Source organism: Sphaerodactylus townsendi, linkage group LG11 (genome assembly GCF_021028975.2).
Source record: "Sphaerodactylus townsendi isolate TG3544 linkage group LG11, MPM_Stown_v2.3, whole genome shotgun sequence".
In the NCBI taxonomy this organism is placed as follows: Eukaryota; Metazoa; Chordata; class Lepidosauria; order Squamata; family Sphaerodactylidae; genus Sphaerodactylus; species Sphaerodactylus townsendi.
The window spans coordinates 71,368,201-71,389,920 of NC_059435.1; the positions used below are offsets into that span (position 1 = coordinate 71,368,201).

The 21,720-nt window shown below is 47.5% G+C and overlaps 1 protein-coding gene across 2 annotated transcripts in view; it reads right to left on the reverse strand.

The window, feature by feature from the left end:
* Positions 1-21,720, reverse strand: part of LOC125440723 (sodium channel protein type 5 subunit alpha-like) — a 395,791-nt gene that overhangs the window by 143,969 nt on the left and 230,102 nt on the right. For both annotated transcript variants that reach the window (XM_048510652.1, XM_048510653.1), the window contains exons 15-16: positions 20,885-21,058; positions 17,639-17,995 (exon numbers count right to left, since the gene is read on the reverse strand). In XM_048510652.1, coding sequence (XP_048366609.1) covers positions 17,639-17,995; positions 20,885-21,058 — 531 coding nt within the window. The remainder of the gene's footprint in view (positions 1-17,638; positions 17,996-20,884; positions 21,059-21,720) is intronic.

Sequence of the window (21,720 nt, forward strand, 5' to 3'; positions counted from 1 at the left end):
TTCACCATGGCCGCTTCAATAGTCACCAGGAGAAAATTCAGGAAGGGGACAGCAATCGTGACAGTGTGACATCACTTCTGGGAAAAAACATGGAAATAACAGTAGTCCTCTCTAGGAATTGATGGAAACTCTATGGCTTTACCACAGGGTTTCCAGCAATTCCTAGAGCCGTGGTGGCGAACCTTTGGCACTCCAGATGTTATGGACTACAATTCCCATCAGCCCCTGCCAGCATGGCCATGCTGGCAGGGGCTGATGGGAATTGTAGTCCATAACATCTGGAGTGCCAAAGGTTCGCCACCACTGTCCTAGAGAGGCATGACATCACTTCTGGGTTTTCCCCAGAAGTGATGCCTCGCTCCTGCTGACGCCGCATGCCTTGTCCCCACCCCCACCAAACTCCTGCCATCTACCAGACCTGATTACACATCTGACTTGACTGTGTTTGGGGGCGACCACAGATAAAACATTGATGTGGCCTAAATCCTTTTCAACAGAATCAGTTTGAACATTCAGCTGTCAGTCATCAAGAGCCGATTCAACCATGCACCCACGTCCCTCCATTACTCGGCACTAAATTACTGCGCACCTATTGACTCATAGCTGAAGGTGTGAACAACCTTCATTGATAAATGCTGCATATAAGGTGATACAAAATTTCTGTCCCTGTTAGTTCTGTAAAAGTCCATACACACATCCAAGGCATAAGGACATAAGAACAAGCCAGCTGGATCAGACCAGAGTCCATCTAGTCCAGCTCTCTGCTACTCGCAGTGGCCCACCCAGGTGCCTTTGGGAGCTCACAGGCAGGAGGCAGAAAGCAATGGCTCCTCTCATGGCTGCCCCGAAAGCACCTGGTCTGTTAAGGCATTTGCAATCTCAGATCAAGGAGGATCAAGATTGGTAGGCCATAGATCGACTTCTCCATAAATCTGTCCAAGCCCCCCTTGTGCTATCCAGGTGGAGTGGCCATCACCACCTCCTGTGGCAGCATATTCCAAACACCAATCACACGCTATGGAAGAAGTGTTTCCCTTATTAGTCCTAATTCTTCCCCAGCATTTTCAATGAATGCCCCTGGTTCTAGTATTTATAGCAGAGAAAATTTCTCTCTGTCCACATTTTCTACCCCATGCATAATTTCATAGACTTCAATCATATCCCCCCTCAGACGTCTCCTCTCCAAACTAAAGAGTCCCAAACGCTGCAGCCTCTCCTCATAGGGAAGGTGCTCCAATCCCTCAATCATCCTCATTGCCCTTCTCTGCACTTTTTCTATCTCCTCAATATCCTTTTTGAGATGTGGCGACCAGAACTGGACACAGTACTCCAAGTGTGGTCGCACCACGGCTTTATATAAGGGCATGACAATCTTTGCAGTTTTATTCTCAATTCCTTTCCTAATGATCCCCAGCATAGAGTTTGCCTTTTTCACAGCTGCCATGCATTGAGTTGACATTCCCATGGAACTATCAACTAAGACGCCCAAGTCCCTTTCCTGGTCTGTGACTGATAGCACTGACCCTTGTAGCGTGTATATCATATCTCCCCTCAGACGTCTCCTCTCCAAACTAAAGAGTCCCATACTTTGAGGGTGCACCTGTCAGCATCCATGTGTGAAAACAGCTTGAAATATACAGAGATCAAGCGATGCATGTGTGACCCAAGAAGCTCTCTGCAGAGGTTACGATCATACAAGCTGAGATCTGTATTGGGAACCTGTAAGACCCACAATGAATCTGATATGCACGAGTTACGGACTGTGTGAACTGGACAACGCATGGGTTTCCCACGTGTATTGCCTCCACACGCATGAGCCAGGACACTGACTAGCATAAACGAAGGCAGCATGTACCTGGAAAATCTACATGTCCCCCAATACAACACAGGGCTTGCACACACCCAATAAGACAGTTGGGTGACTCCCAGTTCCTGTGAACACAAAACCCGCCCAGACCTAGAGTCACAACCCTTTTAGAAAGCTCTGAGCCGCCCATTTTCTCTTCTTGCACTGTAGGGCTTCGTCGCCGTCTTGCAGAAATCCATAATCAGGAGGCATCTAGAACTGCGCTCACTCCTGTCGAAAGAACAAAATATCTGCCAATATCTGTCTAAATAACAAAAGCGCTGCCTTCTTCCATCAGCGGTTAGGACACAGCGCCGCGCAATCTGAGTTTGCAAGGCACAGCCCGCCTCCTGAAATACATTACGGAATTAGAGCAGATATAACCTCTCTGTTGCTGTGGTTACTGTCCTTATTTGAGCAATCATATATATCACATCTGAATCCACCACCCTCCTCCACTCCCTTCCATTGGCACGCAGACTCCTGTTTTGACTTCCTTTGTCTTTATCGCGATTCGTCAACCACACAGAGACATAACTCTGCATTTTTCCCAAGGGCTACTTCAGAACTTCGAAATTATTTATTTATTTATTTTATTAATTAGATTTTTATACCGCCCTATCCCCGAGGGGCTCCGGACGGTGTACAACAATAAACATAATATAACATAAAATGGCTAAATCTTTAAAAGCAGCTTATAAAAAACAGTAAAAGCTAAATTCATAAATACAATACAAAAAAATAATTAGCATAAATATAAATGGCGCCCAGCAGCTCCATATTCGAAATCCTCCCAAGAGGGAGGGAGAAATGGTAGGTCCCAAGGAATGACAAACGACCCAGATGTAGAGGGCCATGGAAACCTGCTGGGGTACCATCAGCCATCGGTTCCTCCAAAGGTCTCGCAGAACAGCTCATTCCCTACAGGTCTCCATGGAACTCACCAGAAACCCGTGAGGGCCCGGACAGTTGGAGGAAGAGGTTCCACCAGGTCGGGCCAGAGCCTTAAAGGAATGTGGGAGGCTGAAATGCATCACCGAGTGGCCAGGGACCAATAGGAACAGGACAATAAACCCACTGACTCTTCTAAGCCATAAGAGGTTAGTGTTATGAGAGCCGCCCACAAGATACATTCTCCAACAACATGACTCAAGGCTGGAATATCTGAAGAAATGCCTTCACCCTTACGTTCCTGCCTCGGTATGAAAATCACAGGAGGAGGCCCTCTTCACTGTCCCATTGACCAAAGTTGCTCGGCTGGTGGCTGTACTAGACAGGGACTTTTCAGTGGTATCCCCACACTTATGGAACAATCTACCTGCGAGGTGCACTTGTCCCTCTCCCTGTCAGTCTTTAGAAGGCAGCTGAAAATGGTTTTATTCATGTTGGCTTCTGATTATTTCATTTTCCTATTTATTGGCTGTTTTCAGCTGTGGTTTTGATTTGTGTTTGTAAATATATATTTTTGATGGTTATCACTTTGTTTACAGTGTAAGCCGCCTCGAGTTCTGTATGTCAGAAAAAGGTGCTAATAAATGTTTTAAATAAATAAAGAACATCCTAGGAGAGGATGACATTCACAGAGCAAAGTTGAAAAAGACACGTAACTCTTTTCAAGAGCAACAGGCGGTTGGGTGTGGCAGAAATGCCATTGTATTTCCTGCTGTGTGCAGCACTGGTTGGCTAGTTCCTATGCTTTCACTGAGACCTCTGCTCACCCCACGCCTTTTAATTTAAAAAGCTTACTTTAAAAATAGTAAGGGATGAATAAAGACATGAACATGTATCTGCCACTTTAAAAAAATGTTGGCAGTACCCCGATGAATGGAATAAGAGGTAAAACTTAGATTAAGAAGCTGAATTTAGATTTGATCTGCACCACAGCATTGGGGCGTGTGTGTGTGAGTGTGTGAGTGTGTGTGTGTGTGTGTGTAAAAACTGACATGGCTTCTTGACAATATACCGAGCGGTCAGTGGTGGGATCCAAAATTTTTAGTAACAGGTTCCCATAGTGGTGGGATTCAAACTGTATGTAGCCAATGGGCTGGGCGGCACGCACGGGCGCATAGGCATTCCAAGTGGGGCATTCCTGGCTGGGCTGTAAGTGTTGGACGAGCCATTGCACCGGGTCCTTCAAGGGAACAAATGCACGAGGCTTAGGCTGCCACGCCCAGACTGCTTCAGTTCTGCTACCGTTGAGAGGGAGGGCGAAGGCAAAATTGCGCGTGGCAAAAATCACCAATTAGTAACCCCTCTCAGCACACACAAATAATCAGTAACCTACTCTCGGGAACCTGTGAGAACCTGCTGGATCCCACCTCTGCGAGCGGTCCATTTTCATATAAGCTCTGTCATCATTTTTAAACTTTCCTTGAATCATTCAGGAGTCGACCGATGAAAAACGTAGCCTCTGCCGCTTACAGAGGGATTTACTCTGACCACCAACTCCTGATTTAAATAACGAGAAATACGTGTGACCATTAATCAGTCGTTAATGCGATGCAGTATTCCACACTTAGATGGATGGTCCAGGCTAAGCTGACCATATCAGATGCCGGAAGCTGTCCCACCCTAGATACGCCTCTGGTGATAAGATCAGCAACGTATTCAAGGAGAACCCATTTCTGCATTCTAGTGATGTCGTGAAATTGTTCTCTGCAAGTCCGCAAGTCTGGAAATGGGAAACGTGCTTGCTAACTGAGGCTCTAGTCAGTTATCTTAAGTCTCTAGTCCTCATGCAAAAACAGATAGTCTCGAATATCTATGCAGTCTTGCCCAGTGACATCTCGAGAAGTGCAGAAGGGCTGGGTTGGCATGAATTCCAAGAGATGTGCTCTCCCCGTGGCTCATGGAAACAATACATTAAGACACTTTTCTGCAGAATCTGATTGTTTCATGCCTTTATTTCGGTTGCCAACTGTAAGTTGGAAAATTCCTGGAGATACTGGAGGTGGAGCCAGGGGAGGGATGCAATGTTGTGGAGCTAACTCTCCAATGCAGCCAATTTCTCCAGGAGAACAGATCTTCCAAGGCTGGGGATCAATTGAAATTCTGGGAGAACTCTACTCTCTGCCTGAGGATTGGCAACCACAGCCCCCACTGAGAAGCTATCCATAGGTGTCAAACTTGTGGCCCTCCAGATGTTATGGACTACAGTTCCCATCATCCCCTGCCAGCATCATGCTGGCAGGGGATGATGGGAACTGTAGTCCATAACATCTGGAGGGCCGTGAGTTTGACACCTGTGAGCTGTAGAATATTATCTCACTTCCTGAGAATTCTGCAGCTTCCAGAAACCAGAAACCCTGGATCTACTAGAACCAATTGGCCATGCTGGCAGGGGCTGATGGGAATTGTAGTCCATAACATCTGGAGTGCCAAAGGTTCGCCACCACTGTACCAGAAGCAGCAAACAGAAACAGTTCAGCGGGATACGTACACAGAATTGCTAGCGATAGACATCCCAGAGAAAGCCAGGAAGTCATATATCTCATCCACCTCCTCCTCGTCAACAGAGGCTTGCACCGAACAATGGGAGTGTATTTTTTAAAAAAATTTGCATACCATCAATCCAGAGTAAAACTTTATAAAAGGAAGCCTCCTCCCGAAAACAATTTACATGCCTGCTTATCTTCAGTATCATTCCCTTTTGTATTATTGCAACTATTTGTACTAAGATAAGAGGCTTATTCCATCCCTCCCAGCCCTCTTTTTCTTTATCCTTCAGTGAAGTCATAATCCCACGCTTCTGATTTCGGACCGTGAGATGACAGAGGGGCCCATCGGCTGTGGGCCTTGCAGCCAAGGAGAAAGAAAAGTCAGGAAGGGAAAAGACTGGAAAGGAGCGATAAAGAACCAGTTTCATGGAAAATGGGGATTTTGAACCTGGTTCTCTCCAGGCCTAGTCCCAACACCCTATAGCAGCGATGGCGAACCTATGGCACGGGTGCCAGAGGTGGCACTCAGAGCCCTCCCTGTGGGCACACGCAAACAGAGTGCCCCACATCTAGGTTGACCCACCGCTGGGCTCTACTTATTAGCATTAAACCTAAGACCTAGTTTTGGGGAAGCAGTGTGGGTAACCCTGTAAAGCGCTGTTAAACCCCACTGATTTTCATGCAAAGAACTAAAGCATGATCCTTTACCTGGGAGTAAGCTCAGTTGCTGGCAATGGGGCTTGCTTCTGAGTAAATCCTAGGTTCGTGACTCACCCATTGGAAGAGTTGCACGGTTGCTTCAAAGCAAAGCCATCGACTACCACCAAGCTTACTCCTGAGTAACACACTGGAGCCTAATTGCCTTTTCTAAAACGAAAACTTCCGTGATTCAGGTTAAATTCGCCGCCTTGGCACTTTAAGGAGCAAATCAGTGGGTTTGGGTTGCAATTTGGGCACTCGGTCTCGAAAAGGTTCGTGCCCTATAGCACTTCACTATCTCCTCATGAATGAATACAGCTGATAGGATTGCTAGGCTGGGAACCAGCTGGACACATGCTGAGAAAGCAGCATCCCATGAGAAAAATAGAGGAAAATAAAGCCAGTACCATAGAGTTTCTGGGGATTAATCATAGAGCTGGAAGGGACCCCAAGGACCATCCAGTCCGGCCCCCCTGCCATGCAAGAACACACAATCAAAGCACTCCTGACAGATGGCCATCCAGCCTCTCTTTAAAAACCTCCAAAGAAGGAGGCTCCACCACACCCCGAGGTTGTGCATCCCACTGTCGAACAGCCCTTACTGTCAGGATGTTTTTCCTGATATTTAGGTGGAATCTCTTTTCCTTCACCTTGAACCCGTTACGCCTGGTTCTAGACTCCGGAGCAACAGAAAACAAGCTTGCTCCGTCTTCAACATGACATCCCTTCAAACATGGCCATCATGTCACCCCTTAACCTTCTCTTCTCCAGACTAAACATCCCCAGCTCCCTAAGTCTCTCCTCATAGGGCATGGATTCCAGACCTTTTACTATTTTGGTGGCCCTCTCTGGACCTATTCCAGCTTGTCAATATCTTTCTTTAATAGCGATGCCCAGGACTGGACACAGTATTCCAGGTGAGGATTGGAGCGGTACTAATAATAAGACAGTGTCTTATATTAATTTTTTGCCTCAAGATGTGCTAAGGTCTTATTCTTTCAGGGGATGTCTCATTTTCTGTGTTCTGTCTGTCAAGCATGCTTCCAAACAAAAACTTTGTTACATCTTGCTTTCGGGGGATGCCTTATATTTCGCACTTCAGCAAAACCTCTACTACGTCTTATTTTCTGGGGATGTTTTATATTTGGGGAAACAGGGTATGTCCCCCAATTTAGACACTATACTCCTATTGATGCAGCCCAGAATTGCATTGGCTTTCTTGGCTGCCGCAATGCACTGCTGACTCATGTTCAGTTTGTGGTCAACTAAGACTCCCAGATCTTTTCCACACATACTGTTGTCAAGCCAGGTGCCACATATCTTATATCTGTGCATTTCATTTTTTTGTCCGTTTAAGTGTAGTATCTTACATTCATCTCTGTTGAAATTCATTCCCTGTTCTCTCATCTGTCCAGGTTATTTTGAATTCCGACTCTGTCCTCTGGGGAATCAGCTGCCACTCCTAATGTGATGTCATCTGCAAATTTATCCGAGATTATCTCGAAGCCCAGCAGATGGACCTGGCCTGCATCACCGAAACCTGGGTGCGCGAGGGTGAAACCGTCGCCTTTGTATGTAAGTCAGCCACCCGGTTCAAGGTGGTCTCCATCAGCCAATGCAACACAGGGCCGGGGAGGTGTGGCTGTTCATCCGTGATTCTATTCCCTCTAGGGCTGCCCCCATCCCAGAGAGATCACCGGGCATGGAGTGTGTGTGTCGGCTCTAGAGTGGCTGGGTCCGAGAGGATGGCGGTCCTTCTGGTGTACTGGCTTAGCACTCAGGGGACAGCCTTCCTGTTATGGCTGCTGGAGGTGGTGGCGGACTGGACAAGGGGTTCCCCAGGACTTATTGTTCTGGGGACTTCAATGTCCAAGGCTCGACACCGCCTCATGCAATGGCTGGACCTAGTGTCATCCATGGCGGCACTGGGCCTCCTTGAGTAAGCTCTGGCCCCACCTCATGAGGCCGGTCACACACTGGATTGGTCTTCGGTTTGGGGTTAATGTGGTCATATCCTCTATGGACAGAGTCCCATGGTTCAATTCATTACACCTCTGAAGGTTCGGATGGACTCTGCCGCTACTAAACCCATCTATAGGCGAGGGGCTGATTTATGCTCACCGCTGAGACTTATGGATCCAATTGGTTTCCTGAATGCTCGGCGGGACCCTGAACCCGCCGCACACCTCGATGAGCAGGTGGAGGACTGGAATTCCGCCTCGGATGCCATCGAGACTGTTGTTCCTTCGGGCCTTCTCTTGTTCGGCAGGCTCCCTGGTATACTGCACCATGGTTTCAGATGAAAGCGGGTGCTTGGGACGACTGGAGCGAAAAGTGTGGAAGGGAAATCTCGCGGACGGGCTGCAAGCGACTCGCCCTAAGGCGACGGTTTCACCCTCACACCCAGGCTCTCGCAGGATGCAGGCCAGGTCCATCTGCTGGCCTTCAGATAATCTCGATAAATTTGTAAGACCGCGGTTGTTCCACCGGCCTTTGGAGTGTCCAGCTGCTAATATGGTGCCCCTCACTGCTCTGTGCCTGGGGTAGCATCAGGGTCCCCTCATATGAGGAGCCCCTCATGGGGAGCCCCACTGGCCCTCAGGGAGGTAGGTTTTAAATTGGGGCCAGACTTCTATTTATTTATTATGTATTATGGCTAATACTGTTTTATGAGTTTTCAGCTATTTTATGGGATGGAGCCTATGTATTTATATTTGTATGATTGCTCCTGTTGTTCACCGCCCGGAGCCCCCCGGGGATCGGGCGGTATATAAATTGAAAAAATAAATAAATAAATAAATTTGATTAGCATGCCCTTTATTCCACCATCCAAGTCATTGATAAAAAATGAAGAACTTGGTGGCATCCCACTAGTCGCTGAAGATGAGGCATTGGTGAGCACCCTCGGTCAGTCAACCAATCATCTGGAGCTCAACTGTAACGTAACGGGTCTCCAGGAGCCCCTCAGATGTTATGGACTATAAGTTCCTTTATCATCCCCTGCCAGCATGATGCTGGCAGTGGGGATGGGATGGGAACTGTAGTCCATAAACATCTAGAGGGCCAGCTTGACACTCCATGTTTAGGATCAGGGCTGCAACCTTTTATATCTAAAGATAGCTTATGGACTGACAATTTCCATCAGCCCCCCCTCACTGGGCCATGCTGGCAGGGGCTGATGGGAATTGTAGTCCATAACATCTGGAGCGCCAAAGGTTCGCCACCACTGCTCTAGGGGATCTGCAGGGTCCCACCTGCAGGCAGTCAACTCTAAGTGAATGTGTATGCGTAACCTCAGCTTGTGGGTTCTGTGGGGCAGTACTTGGAAGGAGTTGCAAAGAACCAAATTTAAACAAAACAGTTTACTTTACTTAACAAATAACACTTTTAAAACATTTAACATTTACACTTTGCAGTCCTGTTAAGTTTGCATTTTCAAGTCCTTATTTACAGTCTACTGATATTGCCAAGTCCAATTCTTCTTTGCTGGTGGTTGGTTTTGAAGACTTCTGAGGCTTGGTGAATGGGCTTCAAGATGATGAAGGTTCCCAGAAAACTCTCACCATTTACATTCACAAAAACCCTGAAACAATAAATTCTAACATTTACAATATAGCGAAAAAATAAACTCCCTTCCCACTAGTTCCCCACAACATTGCAGTTACCTTAAACAAGGTGTTAAGGGCTTAATAAAATCAATCAAGGTCCCAGCCTGGTAGTCTCGCTTCCTCCAACCTCATGAGTTCTGCAGCATTCTACTTCATTTCAGACTCCACCCCTTTCTGGGTCATCCCATTCTGACACAGGGGTTACATATGCACATTTTTTTCATTTTATTACATTGCTTATAGCCCCCCCCCCCCCCCCAATGAGACGCAAGGGAGATTACAATTAAGTCACTGCAATCAATAGGACGGAATATCCAATAAGCAGTGGGACGTGCAATAAGGATTAGAATCACAGAATTCGGAAACCAAGCAGAAATCTGAAACGAAGCATCAGTAGTAACACACGGTAGACAGGGCAGAAATCACGCAGCAGGATAATATACTCCAACCCAGTGACGGCGAACCTATGGCACGGGTGCCAGAGGTGGCACTCAGAGCACTCTCTGTGGGCATGCGCACACAGAGTTCATCATGTGGGGGGCAGAAAATCACACACCCCCCCCACACACACACATCTAGGCTGGCGTGGGCCACTGAGCACAATGTGTGTGCACCGCAGTGAACAGGGAGGACTCAGCTGGCGGGCCTGGTGCCTGTGCTCCGGGTGGCTGCTGCCCGAGTGGGGGGAGGGGGGGCGCAGAGGAGGCAGAGCTGCCAGAGAGGCACAGAGCGGGTGCGCGTGGGACTTGCTGGAGGCTAGAGCAGACTGGCCCCTGCTCGAGCGGGTGGGGCGGAGGAAGAGGGAGACAACCATTTTTTTCCCCCTAAAGTAAAACCTCAGCATTCCGGTTAAATTGCCAGGTTGGCACTTTGTGATAAATAACTGGGGTTTGGGGTTGCAATTTGGGCACTCGGTCTCAAGAAGGTTCGCCATCGCTGCTCCAACCTGTCAACTGCACTGATTTATTGTAGGTACTTCACCTTGAGTCGCACTGAGAAAGGCGGACTATAAATATTGAAAAGTAAATAAATAAACAAATGTACAAATAAATCTGGCATTAGCTGAGTGCGAGGGGCTGTCAATCAGCGGTCCCTTTGCAAACCCAGCTTATCTCTCCCATGTAATATGCTGGGTAGCGGCTAATAATAGCGGCCTACCTTTCCGGCTTGTTGTAAGGATTGCCGAGGGAGTTCCTGTAAGCGTGGCGGGTTGAAGCTAACTTTCAGAACGTGCTGCGGGCGCAGCGAGCATTTTCATTCTACTTCCGCTTAAAACATACTTGATTTCTCGCGCATTTAAAGTGTTAATCATCCCCAGGATTTCTTGTTTCAAAAAAAGAAACCGCATTCAAATTGGTAATTGCTTATGGCTTTCAGAAAGGGGGAAGAGAGAAAAGGATGCATAACATCTCGCTTTTAATTTCAGATCCAGCTCAGTTTTGGAAACATTCCCCCCCGCCCTCCTCCACATGGGCTTTTGTGGTTGTTCTAATTTAATGTCACTTATACCAGCAAGCAAAAGACTGCATTTCTTCAACATTCTCCCCACCCCCCACCGCAACATTCTGCCAGTGGGATCCTAAGAAGGAGAAAACAGAATGCAGACAGCCTAGATTTAACTGGTTGTGGTGGGTTTTCCAGGCTGTGTGGCCGTGGTCTGGTGGATCTTGTTCCTAACATTCCGCCTGCATCTGTGACTGGCATCTTCAGAGATGTATCACAGAGGGAAGTCTGGACACAGTGTGTAACTGGTTGTGTTGGGTTTTCCTCTGAAGATGCCAGCTGCAGATGCAGGCGAAACTTCAGGAGAGAATGCTACTGGAACACGGCCGTAAAGCCCGGAAAACCCCACAACACCCCGGTGATTCCGGTCATGAAAGCCTTCGACATGTCATAAGAACATAAGAACATAAGAACAAGCCAGCTGGATCAGACCAGAGTCCATCTAGTCCAGCTCTCTGCTACTCGCAGTGGCCCACCAGGTGCCTTTGGGAGCTCACCTGCAGGATGTGAAAGCAATGGCCTTCTGCAGCTGTTGCTCCCAAGCACCTGGACTGTTAAGGCATTTGCAATCTCAGATCAAAGAGGATTAAGATTGGGAGCCATAAATCGACTTTCTCCTCCATAAATCTGTCCAAGCCCCTTTTAAAGCTATCCAGGTTAGTGGCCATCACTACCTCCTGTGGCAGCATATTCCAAACACCAATCACACGTTGCGTGAAGAAGTGTTTCCTTTTATTAGTCCTAATTCTTCCCCCCAGCATTTTCAATGAATGCCCCCTGGTTCTAGTATTGTGAGAAAGAGAGAAAAATTTCTCTCTGTCCACATTTTCTACCCCATGCATAATTTCATAGACTTCAATCATATCCCCCCTCAGACGTCTCCTCTCCAAACTAAAGAGTCCCAAACGCTGCAGCCTCTCCTCATAAGGAAGGTACTCCAATCCCGCAATCATCCTCATTGCCCTTCTCTGCACTTTTTCTATCTCTTCGATATCCTTTTTGAGATGTGGCGACCAGAACTGGACACAGTACTCCAAGTGCGGTCGCACCACTGCTTTATATGAGGGCATGACAATCTTTGCAGTTTTATTCTCAATTCCTTTCCTAATTATCCCCAGCATAGAGTTTGCCTTTTTCACAGCTGCCATGCATTGAGTTGACATTCCCATGGAACTATCAACTAAGAGGCCCAAATCCCTTTCCTGGTCTGTGACTGATAGCACTGACCCTTGTAGCTTGTATGTGAAGCTTGGATTTTTTGCCCCTATGTGCATCACTTTGCATTTTGCTACATTGAACTGCATTTGCCATGTCACGTCACTACTTATCATATGCTTCATGTGACGTGTGAATACTTATGCTGGGGTGGTTCCAGATTTCTGAAATGCATCAGTCATTGAATATCCTATTTTTGTCACTGTCCTGACTTGGTATGTGCAATCCACCTTAAGTCCTTGTGAGAAAAACGGACTGTACCGAAAGCGAATAAACTGACTTTTTAAAACTCCCAAGCAAGAACCGGCAACCCTAAACACCAGGGCTTGCTCCCATCCCAAGTTTCAAAGGTGTTCTGTGGGTTTCGCTCTGCAGAGTATACATTATTTATCTGCCACTCGAAGAAATGCCTGTTCTCAGCTGCTAATCCTTCACACAGCTAACTGTGCTTATTTTAAAAGCGTATGTTCTTGATCTCTGGAATAAATGCACTCTAATTACTTTGTTAAATATTTAGGAGCCAGTGGGTACTGGAGAAGCACAGCCTCCACTATGGGATAGCAAGCAACGGAAATACCAGCGCGTGTAAAAATCAGCCTCTCTGTGCCACAAAATTCAAAGCAAATTATTTAATTTTTTTTTAAAAAAAATGCTTACATTACAATTTTGACTTTGTGCATAACTTTCGGGGTAGGGGGCCGGAAATAATATTTAAATGTAAACCCCATCTTGGAGGGTAATCGTAATACCTTGCAGCAAGGGTGCCCTTCATCTTTCTATGAGATATGAAACAGGCATGCATAATCAAAAATCCATTTGAAAACTGTTCAGTGACTCCGAAAAGTCTCACAGCAACCAGATGCACCTGGACGGTTCTCTTTTCGGACACCCACTCAGGCCCCGTCTGCGCATGCAGAATAATGCACTTTCAATCCACTTTCAATGCACTTTGCCACTGTGTGGAATAGCAAAATCCACTTGCAAAAACGGTGAAGGTGGACTGAAAATGCATTATTCTGCATGTGCGGAAGGGGCCTCAGTGACGTCACCGTTTTAATCACGCAGCAGACCTATGACAGATAATCTTCTGTCCTTGTGTTCCCCGGATAAGGTTGCCAGCGTTGGGTTGGGAAATACCGGAGACTTAGTGGGTGGAGCCTGGAGAGGGTGGGGTTTATGGAGGGGAGGGACCTCAGCAGGGTCTAGTGCAGCGGTTCTCAACCTGTGGGTCGCGACCCCTTTGGGGGCCGAACGACCCTTTCACAGGGTCGCCTAAGACTCTCTGCATCAGTGTTCTCCATCTGTCAAATGGATAAATGTTAGGGTTGGGGGTCACCACAACATGAGGAACTGTGTTAAAGGGTCGCGGCATTAGGAAGGTTGAGAACCACTGGTCTAGCATCAATGGGTCTACCCTCCAAAGCACCCATTTTCCCAGGGGAACTGATTTTGGTTGTCTGGCGATCTGTTGTAATAGTCCCTCTAAGGTAAGGTGACCAGATGGTCACCTTTGTAAACCGGGATGGGCGGGTAGGCAGGCGTGCGCAGTCGCAGGACCGCACTGCCTTCTGGGGCGCTCCCGTTTCCCGCCCTGTGACAAGGCGGGAAACAGGAGCGCCCCAGAAGGCCGTGCTCCTGCAGCCGCGTGCACGGGAGGCTGTCGCACTGCCTTGCACCCCAGAAGGCAGTGCGGCAGCCTTCCAAAAATCGGGACATTTGAAAAAACCCATGGGACGCGGGACAAATTGTTTTAAGGCGGGACTGTCCCGCCAATAGCGGGACGTCTGGTCAGCCTACTCTAAGGCTGATCTCTGTAGTCTTAAGATGAACTGTCCTTCCAGCGGATCCCCAGGTCCCACCTGGAGGGTGGCATCCCTAATTCCTGGATATTTTGGTGCCTGGGAAGAGACCACAGCAAGGTATAATGCTACATGGGGCACCCACCAAAGCAGCCATTTTCTCCAGGGAAACTGATGTCTATAGCCTGATCAGTTGTAGTTCTGGGAGATCTCCAGGTCCCACCTGGAGGTTGGCAATCTTAATCTTAGGTAACTTGCGAGACCTCCAGATTCAGACACAGTTTTCCAGGCAGCGGCCCAACTGTGAGTGTCTCTCTGTAGCATTTCCCTGCTGAAGGCCAGCAAAGAGAGGCAGCGTGGGGTAGTGGTTAGGAGCGATGGACTCTAATCTAGAGAACCAGATTTGATTCTCCACTCCTCCGCCCAAGCAGCAGACTCCTATCTGGTGAACTGGATTTGTTTCCCCCCTCCTCCACATGGATTCAGCTGGGTGGCCTTGAGCCAGTCACAGTTCTCTTGGAACTCTCTGAGCCCCGCCTGCCTCCCAAGGTATCTGTTCTGGGGAAGAGAAGGAGACTGTCAGCCACTCTGAGAATCCTTCAAGATAGAGAAAGGCGGGGTATACAAACTAACTCTTCTTCTTTATTGGTCAATTACATGCTCTGGTTGTCAAACAGGAACTGGGAGCTGAGACCCAGAGTATTTGACTGAGGAACTTGACACCAGTTGGCACATTTGGAGGGCCCAACGGAATCCTACAGTAGCATCTTAGATCACAGGACTCCTGCTACATCGTCAGCAAAGGTCTTCAAACTATGGCCCTCCAGATGTTCATGGACTACAATTCCCATCAGCCCCTGCTAGCATGGCCAAGTGGTAGGGCTCATGGGAATTGTAGTCTCTGAACATCTGGAGGGCCATAGTTTGAAGACCCCTGCCCTGGAGCATAGGTGTCAAACTCGCGGCCCTCCAAATGTTATGGACTACAGTTCACCGCCCTAACTGGCGGTTAGCAGCAGCTGCTCTGGGGTCTAGTTTCCAAAGCTGGGGTTCCCAACCTTGTTGAACATCTGGGCCTCTTGTAATTTTGAGAAGGGTTATGGGCACCACATAAAATAGCAGCTGTGGGAGCCAGACACAGTCACAAAATGGCTGCCAGAGGAGGCAGTTACAAAAGGAGGAGAGATCCCAACATTCTCCTAGGATGGGGGCAACTATTACCAAAGGGCACTCTCTGCTGACCCAAAGGTCATGCTTTGGGGGATCTTTTGAAGAATTTCCTGATCCACCAAGAATCCAACGAGGAAGGCCAAGATTGGCTCTTTGCTTTGAAACAGTGTTCTATAGAAAAAGCAGGTAGAAGCATACTGGTGGACAACATGGTGACCACAGACACTGCTGAATACTGCTAACGAGTGTCCTTGGGCACTACACCACGTCACTGTACCCTGAGCGACAGTCCGGAAAACTCCAGATCTCCCCATGACAAATGAGCCCAGTGACCCCATTCATCTTCTCCTCTGCGCAGAAATAAAAGGAACAATGCACTCATAAGCTCTGGATCTCGCAGCCGATATTTCGGTACGGCATGTTAGAGGTCACACTTCCTGGGGCTTTCTCTCGTTCCCGCTCTCGCGGCGGATAAATTGGCTCGCTGAGCTAGCATGTTAGCAATTTCAAAAATCATACCACAGGGCTCTCCTCGGAGAGACAGGTGGTATCGCCCGGCTCCTCGGTGACAGCTCCCATGATGCAACACGGGGTCCAATTACATTTTGTTGGCAGCCACCGGGACTCCTGATGGAGAAATTGCTGTTAACGAGCCACTCTATAGCTTCTTAATAACTTGCCAACACGCGGTTTGCTGTATTAACCTCCCCGACCTTCATTTCCATCTGAAACACGGCATTTCACAAAAAAAAAATGTATTCTCTGTAAACATAATTATATAAGTCGGATGGTCCCCAAAGCCATTTCTCCACATGGGAAGCCACATTCTGTCCGTTCTCCCATTCCATCAGACCCTTCACGGCATCGTCGATGACACTCCAAAACGCGACGCAAGGATAGCAGCGCGTTATAATGGCGCTAAATAGCGGCGCAGACCCCCAATCGGGTGGCCGCGGTCAAAGACACTCAGTTCTACTGGAATGACTAACATCGTCTGACTGGCAACTGGCACCCTCGCTCTGGCATTGCGATGTGCCAACACACTTTTCAGGAAGTATGGCTTCATGCCAAAAGCTCAGAAATTGCTCGCATGCTTTTCCAGCCGTGACCGTTCGCACCTAGAGGATCGCGCATATCATAAATTCTGGCTTGGACAAGCTACCCTGTACTGAAAGAGCAGCATGGCGAGCTTGCTAGGTATCAGGAAAGCATCACAAAGTATAATTACCTCATAGATCTCAAGAGAGAAACACTTTTCAACCACCACCACCACAACAACGGCCTTCATTGGCATCCAAAACCAAAAAAAAATTACAAAACAGATATGTATAATAGAGAGAAATGACAAGTGAGAAAAAAAAAACACGGTTAGAAATTACTGATCTCAAGAATGAAATTTGCAACATTTTCACCAGAAGGCGTATCAGAACTAGTCAGGAGATGGGGAATTTTATAACATTCTTGCCACTGGGAACAAAATGGAGTTCATGTATTTCATCCGTATCTTATCATATTTGGGGCAGACAAAGAAAGAACGGTCAAGTGTTTCGACAGTAACCAAATCACAAGAACAAACCCTTTTAGAACGTTCCACGTTTTTGTATCTCCCATCCCAAAGAGCTGATGCTAACACTTTTCGCCGTGTGGTAGCCAAGGCTCTCCTCTGAGTGGGATTAACCAAGATGCGAAGATATACTGCCATAACTCCAGACACCTTGTGAGGGATGGGACTGAGAGAACTATGACTAGCCCAAGGTCACCCAGCAGGAATGTAGGAGTGGGGAAACAAATCTGGTTCACCCGATAAGCCTTCGCCACTCAGGTGGAGGAGAGGGGAATCAAACCCAGTTCTCCAGATTAGAGTTCAACGCTTTTTAGGAGCACCGGTGGCATAGTGGTTAAGAGCAGGTACACTCTAATCTGGCCACTTGGAGGCTTACCTGAGGGACTAGATTAGCCTGTACACTCCCACACACACCAGCTGGGTGACCTTGGGCTAGTCACAGCTCTTCAGAGCTCTCTCAGCCCCACCCACCTCACAGGGTGTTTGTTGTGGGGGGGGGGGGAGAAACAGGAGATTGTAAAGCCCTTTGAGTCTCCTACAGGAAAGAAAGGGGGGGGGGTATAAATCCGAACTCTTCTTCCCGAACTCTTCTTTACCACTACACTCACCCTGGTAAAGAGATGGTTTTATCTGGTTCCTGAAAGAAAGGCAAATTGCACAGGGGAGGGGATTTGAAAGGTGAGTCTCTCCCAAGAAGGCTCTTAGTTCAACTCCCAGCATGCCCAGGAGCTAGCGACTGAGGAGGTGGGAGAAGAAAGAAAGCCAACAAGGGTTCCAAGAAGTACTGAAGTACTCACCACCAGGTTCCCGATCACCATGACCAGCAGGAAGACCAGGAAGCACAGCGGTTGCTGAGCGACTTTCATGCAGTCCCACATGGTCTCGATCCACTCGCCGCACAGGATGCGGAAGATGATGAGGAAGGAATGGAAGAAGTCGTTCATGTGCCAGCGCGGCATCTTCTCCGTGGTGCTGATTTTGTGGCGGTTTGAAAAGTACAGGTCCCCAAAGAGCTGCATCCCAACCACGGCAAAGATGAAGACGATGATGGCCAAGACGAGCGTCAGGTTCCCCAGAGCGCCGACCGAGTTCCCGATGATTTTAATGAGGGTGTTTAACGTCGGCCAAGACTTGGCCAGCTTGAAGACTCTCAGCTGAGTGGGAAAACACACACACAAACAAACAGGATTGCTCAGGGCTACTGGGCCACCAGACAAGGAGATTGGGTGTTGTGGGTTTTCCAGGCTGTAGGGCCTTGGTCCTGACTTTTCACCTGCGTGGACGGCTGGCCACTTCAGGCGCAGAGAGCAACACATCTTAACGTGACGTGCCTCTGAAGATGCCAGCCGTCGATGCAGCCAAAATGTTAGGAGCAAAAACTACCAGACCACGGCCACACAGCCTGAAAAACCCAGAACAGCCGGCTAATTCTTGTTGGGAAAGTCTTCGACGATACCATCAGGATACGTTTTTTAAAACGTTGTGAAACCACAAGGAGATCTGTGCACAAATTTATCACATTTCTATTAGCAAATGTAGTTTGCCATAGTCTGGCTCTGAGTAACAGCTAGACTGGGCCATTTCTATCTTGTCTCTTCCTTATGATTGGGGTCCCAGTTGTGTTTGGCATCAATGTGTTTTTAACTCTTTGAGGTGTAATGGATTTGGGGTTTTATCATCAGGGTTTTGATGTATTTATATTTAGTTGTATTTATATTTAGTTGATCAATCAATCAATCAATCAATCAATCAGACAAACAAACAAACAAACAAACAAACAAGCAAGCAAACAAACAAACAAACAAACAAACAAACAAACAAACAATATATCCTGGTACCATATGAATTCCTGCTGGCACAATTAAATTAATAAATAGCACCTTCCACAACATAAAGTTGCTTTTGTGACATTCACTGTTTTAATGGCTCTTGTTTTAAGCCATCTAGCTGGCATAGGAAGCTCCTTTATGTGGACAATTGATCTGTTTGGGTAAATGTGATTCTGGGCTATATCCAGAGGTGGGATCCAGCAGGTTCTCACAGGTTCCTGAGAGTAGGTTACTAATGATTTGTGTGTGCCGAGAGGGGGTTACTAATTGGTGATTTTGCCACGCGATTTTTGCCTTAGTTACGCCCCTCCTCTCAGCAGTAGCGCGCAGAACTTGAAGCAGTCTAGCAGGAGGTGCACCAGTGTGCGTGGCAGCCTGCGTCTGCGTGCATTCGTTTCCTGCCCAAGGACTGGCGCAGTGGCTGTGTCCTTTCCACAGCCCCGCCCAGGAATGCCCAGCCACGCCCCCGTCGTGCCCCGCCCAGCCCCACTGGCGCTACGCCACAGTTTGAATCCCACCACCATGGGAACCTGTTACTAAAATTTTTGGATCCCACCACTGGCTATATCAATAGGAGTATACTGTCTATATTGAGGGATGTAATTGTGCCTCTCTATTCCGCACTGGTTAGACCTCACCTGGAGTATTGTGTACAGTTCTGGGGACCACAATCCAAGAAGGATATTGACAAGCTGGAACGGGTCCAGAGGAGGTTTATGCCTAATAAAGGTTTACTGTACTGTCCAGAGGAGGGCAACCAAAATGGTAAAAGCTCTGGAATTCATCCCCTGCAAGGAAAGACTTAGGGAGCTGGGGATTCTTAGTTTGGTGAAGAGAAGGTTAAGAGGAGACATGATAGCCCTGTTTAGATATTTGAAGGTGACGGAGCAACCTTTTTTTCTGCTGCTGCAGAGACTGGGACCAGGAGTATTGGGTTCAAGGTGAAGAAAAAGAGATTCCACCTAAACATCAAGAAAAACTTCCTGACAGTCAGGGCTGTTCCAACTCTATGGTTCTATGTTTCTATGATCCTTATAGAGTCAACTCTCCATAATGTTCAGCAAAACAAGGACTTTCCTAACTGAAAAGGCCAGAGACTGAACTTTGAGATTTCTGCAGGCAAAGCATACACTTTGCCACTGAGCCAATCCCAGTTCTAGGGACGAGGATGTCACATAAACAAAGCAGTGCCGAGCACCACCAAAACGCGAAGCAATTTTTCCCTCACACACAATGACAGAACGAGGTAAGCTATTTCAGCTCAGCCCTAGCTGGTGGCTTTCTAATCTCTAATTTGTTACTGCTGGGTGCCCTACATATAGAAAATGGAAACACGACGTTTTAAATTAAGTGGAGTCAAATGTGGCTTTTTCTTCACTCAATTTACAAATGCAAGAAATTGAAATAGCAAGGTTGGCGCCTGCAAAGGTAAGGGTGTCAGGGGATGTCTGGAGATAAGGAAGTTCTGTCTGGCATTTGACCAATGATGGCTGCATCCCACCTTGCGGCGTGATGATGCAGAATTTGAAGATCAAGCAGGCCTACGTGAGCACCTCTTCTCCTTCCAAGTGGGGTAACCAGCTTAAAATGGATGCAAACATTTTGTGAGAAGAGAGGGAGAAGGAAGGAAGGAAGGAAGGAAGGAAGGAAGGAAGGAAGGAAGGAAGGAAGGAAGGAAGGAAGGAAGGAAGGAAGGAAGGAAGGAAGGAAGGAAGGAAGGAAGGAAAAGGAAGGAAGGAAGGAAGGAAAAGGAAGGGAAAAGAAGGGAAAAAGAGAAAGAGAAAAGGGAAAGAAAGGAAGGAAGGAAGTGAAAGAGAGAGAAAAAGAAAGGAAAGAAAGAAAGAAAGAAAGAAGGAAAGAAGGAAGGAAGGAAGGAAAGAAGGAAGAAAAGAAGGAAAAGGAAGGAAAAAGAAAAAAGAAAAAAGAAAGAAAAAAGGAAGGAAGGAAGGAAGGAAGGAAGGAAGGAAGGAAGGAAGGAAGGAAGGAAGGAAGGAAGGAAGGAAGGAAGGAAGGAAGGAAGGAAGGAAAAGGAAGGAAAAAGAAAGGAAAAAGAAAGAAAGAAAGAAAGAAAAAAGAGAGAGAGAGAGAGAAAGGAAGGAAGGAAGGAAGGAAGGAAGGAAGGAAGGAAGGAAGGAAGGAAGGAAGGAAGGAAGGAAGGAAGGAAGGAAGGAAGGAAGGAGAGAGGGAGGAAGGAAGAAAAGAAAGAAAATTTACCAGTCTGAAGGAGCGCAACACGGAGACGTTTCCCATGCTGGAGAGACCTAGTTCCATCAAGCTTAGTGTGACAATTATACTGTCAAAAATATTCCAGCCTTGCTGAAAATAATAGTAAGGATCCAGGGCAATGACTTTGAAGATCATTTCGGCAGTAAAAATTCCAGTGAAGACCTGAGGAAGGGAACAGAACATTACACCTGCAAGTGAGATCTCATCTCATGGGTGGCTTCTCCCAACTTCAGAAACCCAACCAGAGGAAACAAAACCCGGCGTCATCCTCCCGAGCCCTCCTTATCATAGCATTCCTTCATCTACAGCGTTTGCAGATATACAAGCTAGACAGTTGGAAGGTGCATACGGCAAACCCACATCCAGAAATATGAACTGGCCAGGTACACTCCACCATACAATCTCACGGAATCAACTCAAAGTTGGAAGGGGCCAAAAGACAATCCAGTCCAACCCCCTGCACCACGCAGGATTACCTAAAGCAGGAGTCTCTAACCCAGTGGTTCTCGACCTTCCTAATGTCGAGACCCTTTAATACAGTTCCTTATGTTGTGGGGACCCCCAACCCTAACATTTATCCATTTTGCAGATGGAGAACACTGATGCAGAGAGTCTTAGGCGACCCCTGTGAAAGGGTCGTTCGACCCCCAAAGGGGTCGCGACCCGCAGGTTGAGAATCACTGCTCTAACCTTTTTGAGCCTCTGGGCAAACTTGGAATTCTGACAAGGCAAGGTGGGCACAGCAGCAAAATGGCTGACACAAAATGGCCGCTGTAGGGAGTGGAGTCAGCCACAAAATGATTGCCGCAGATTATTTATTTATT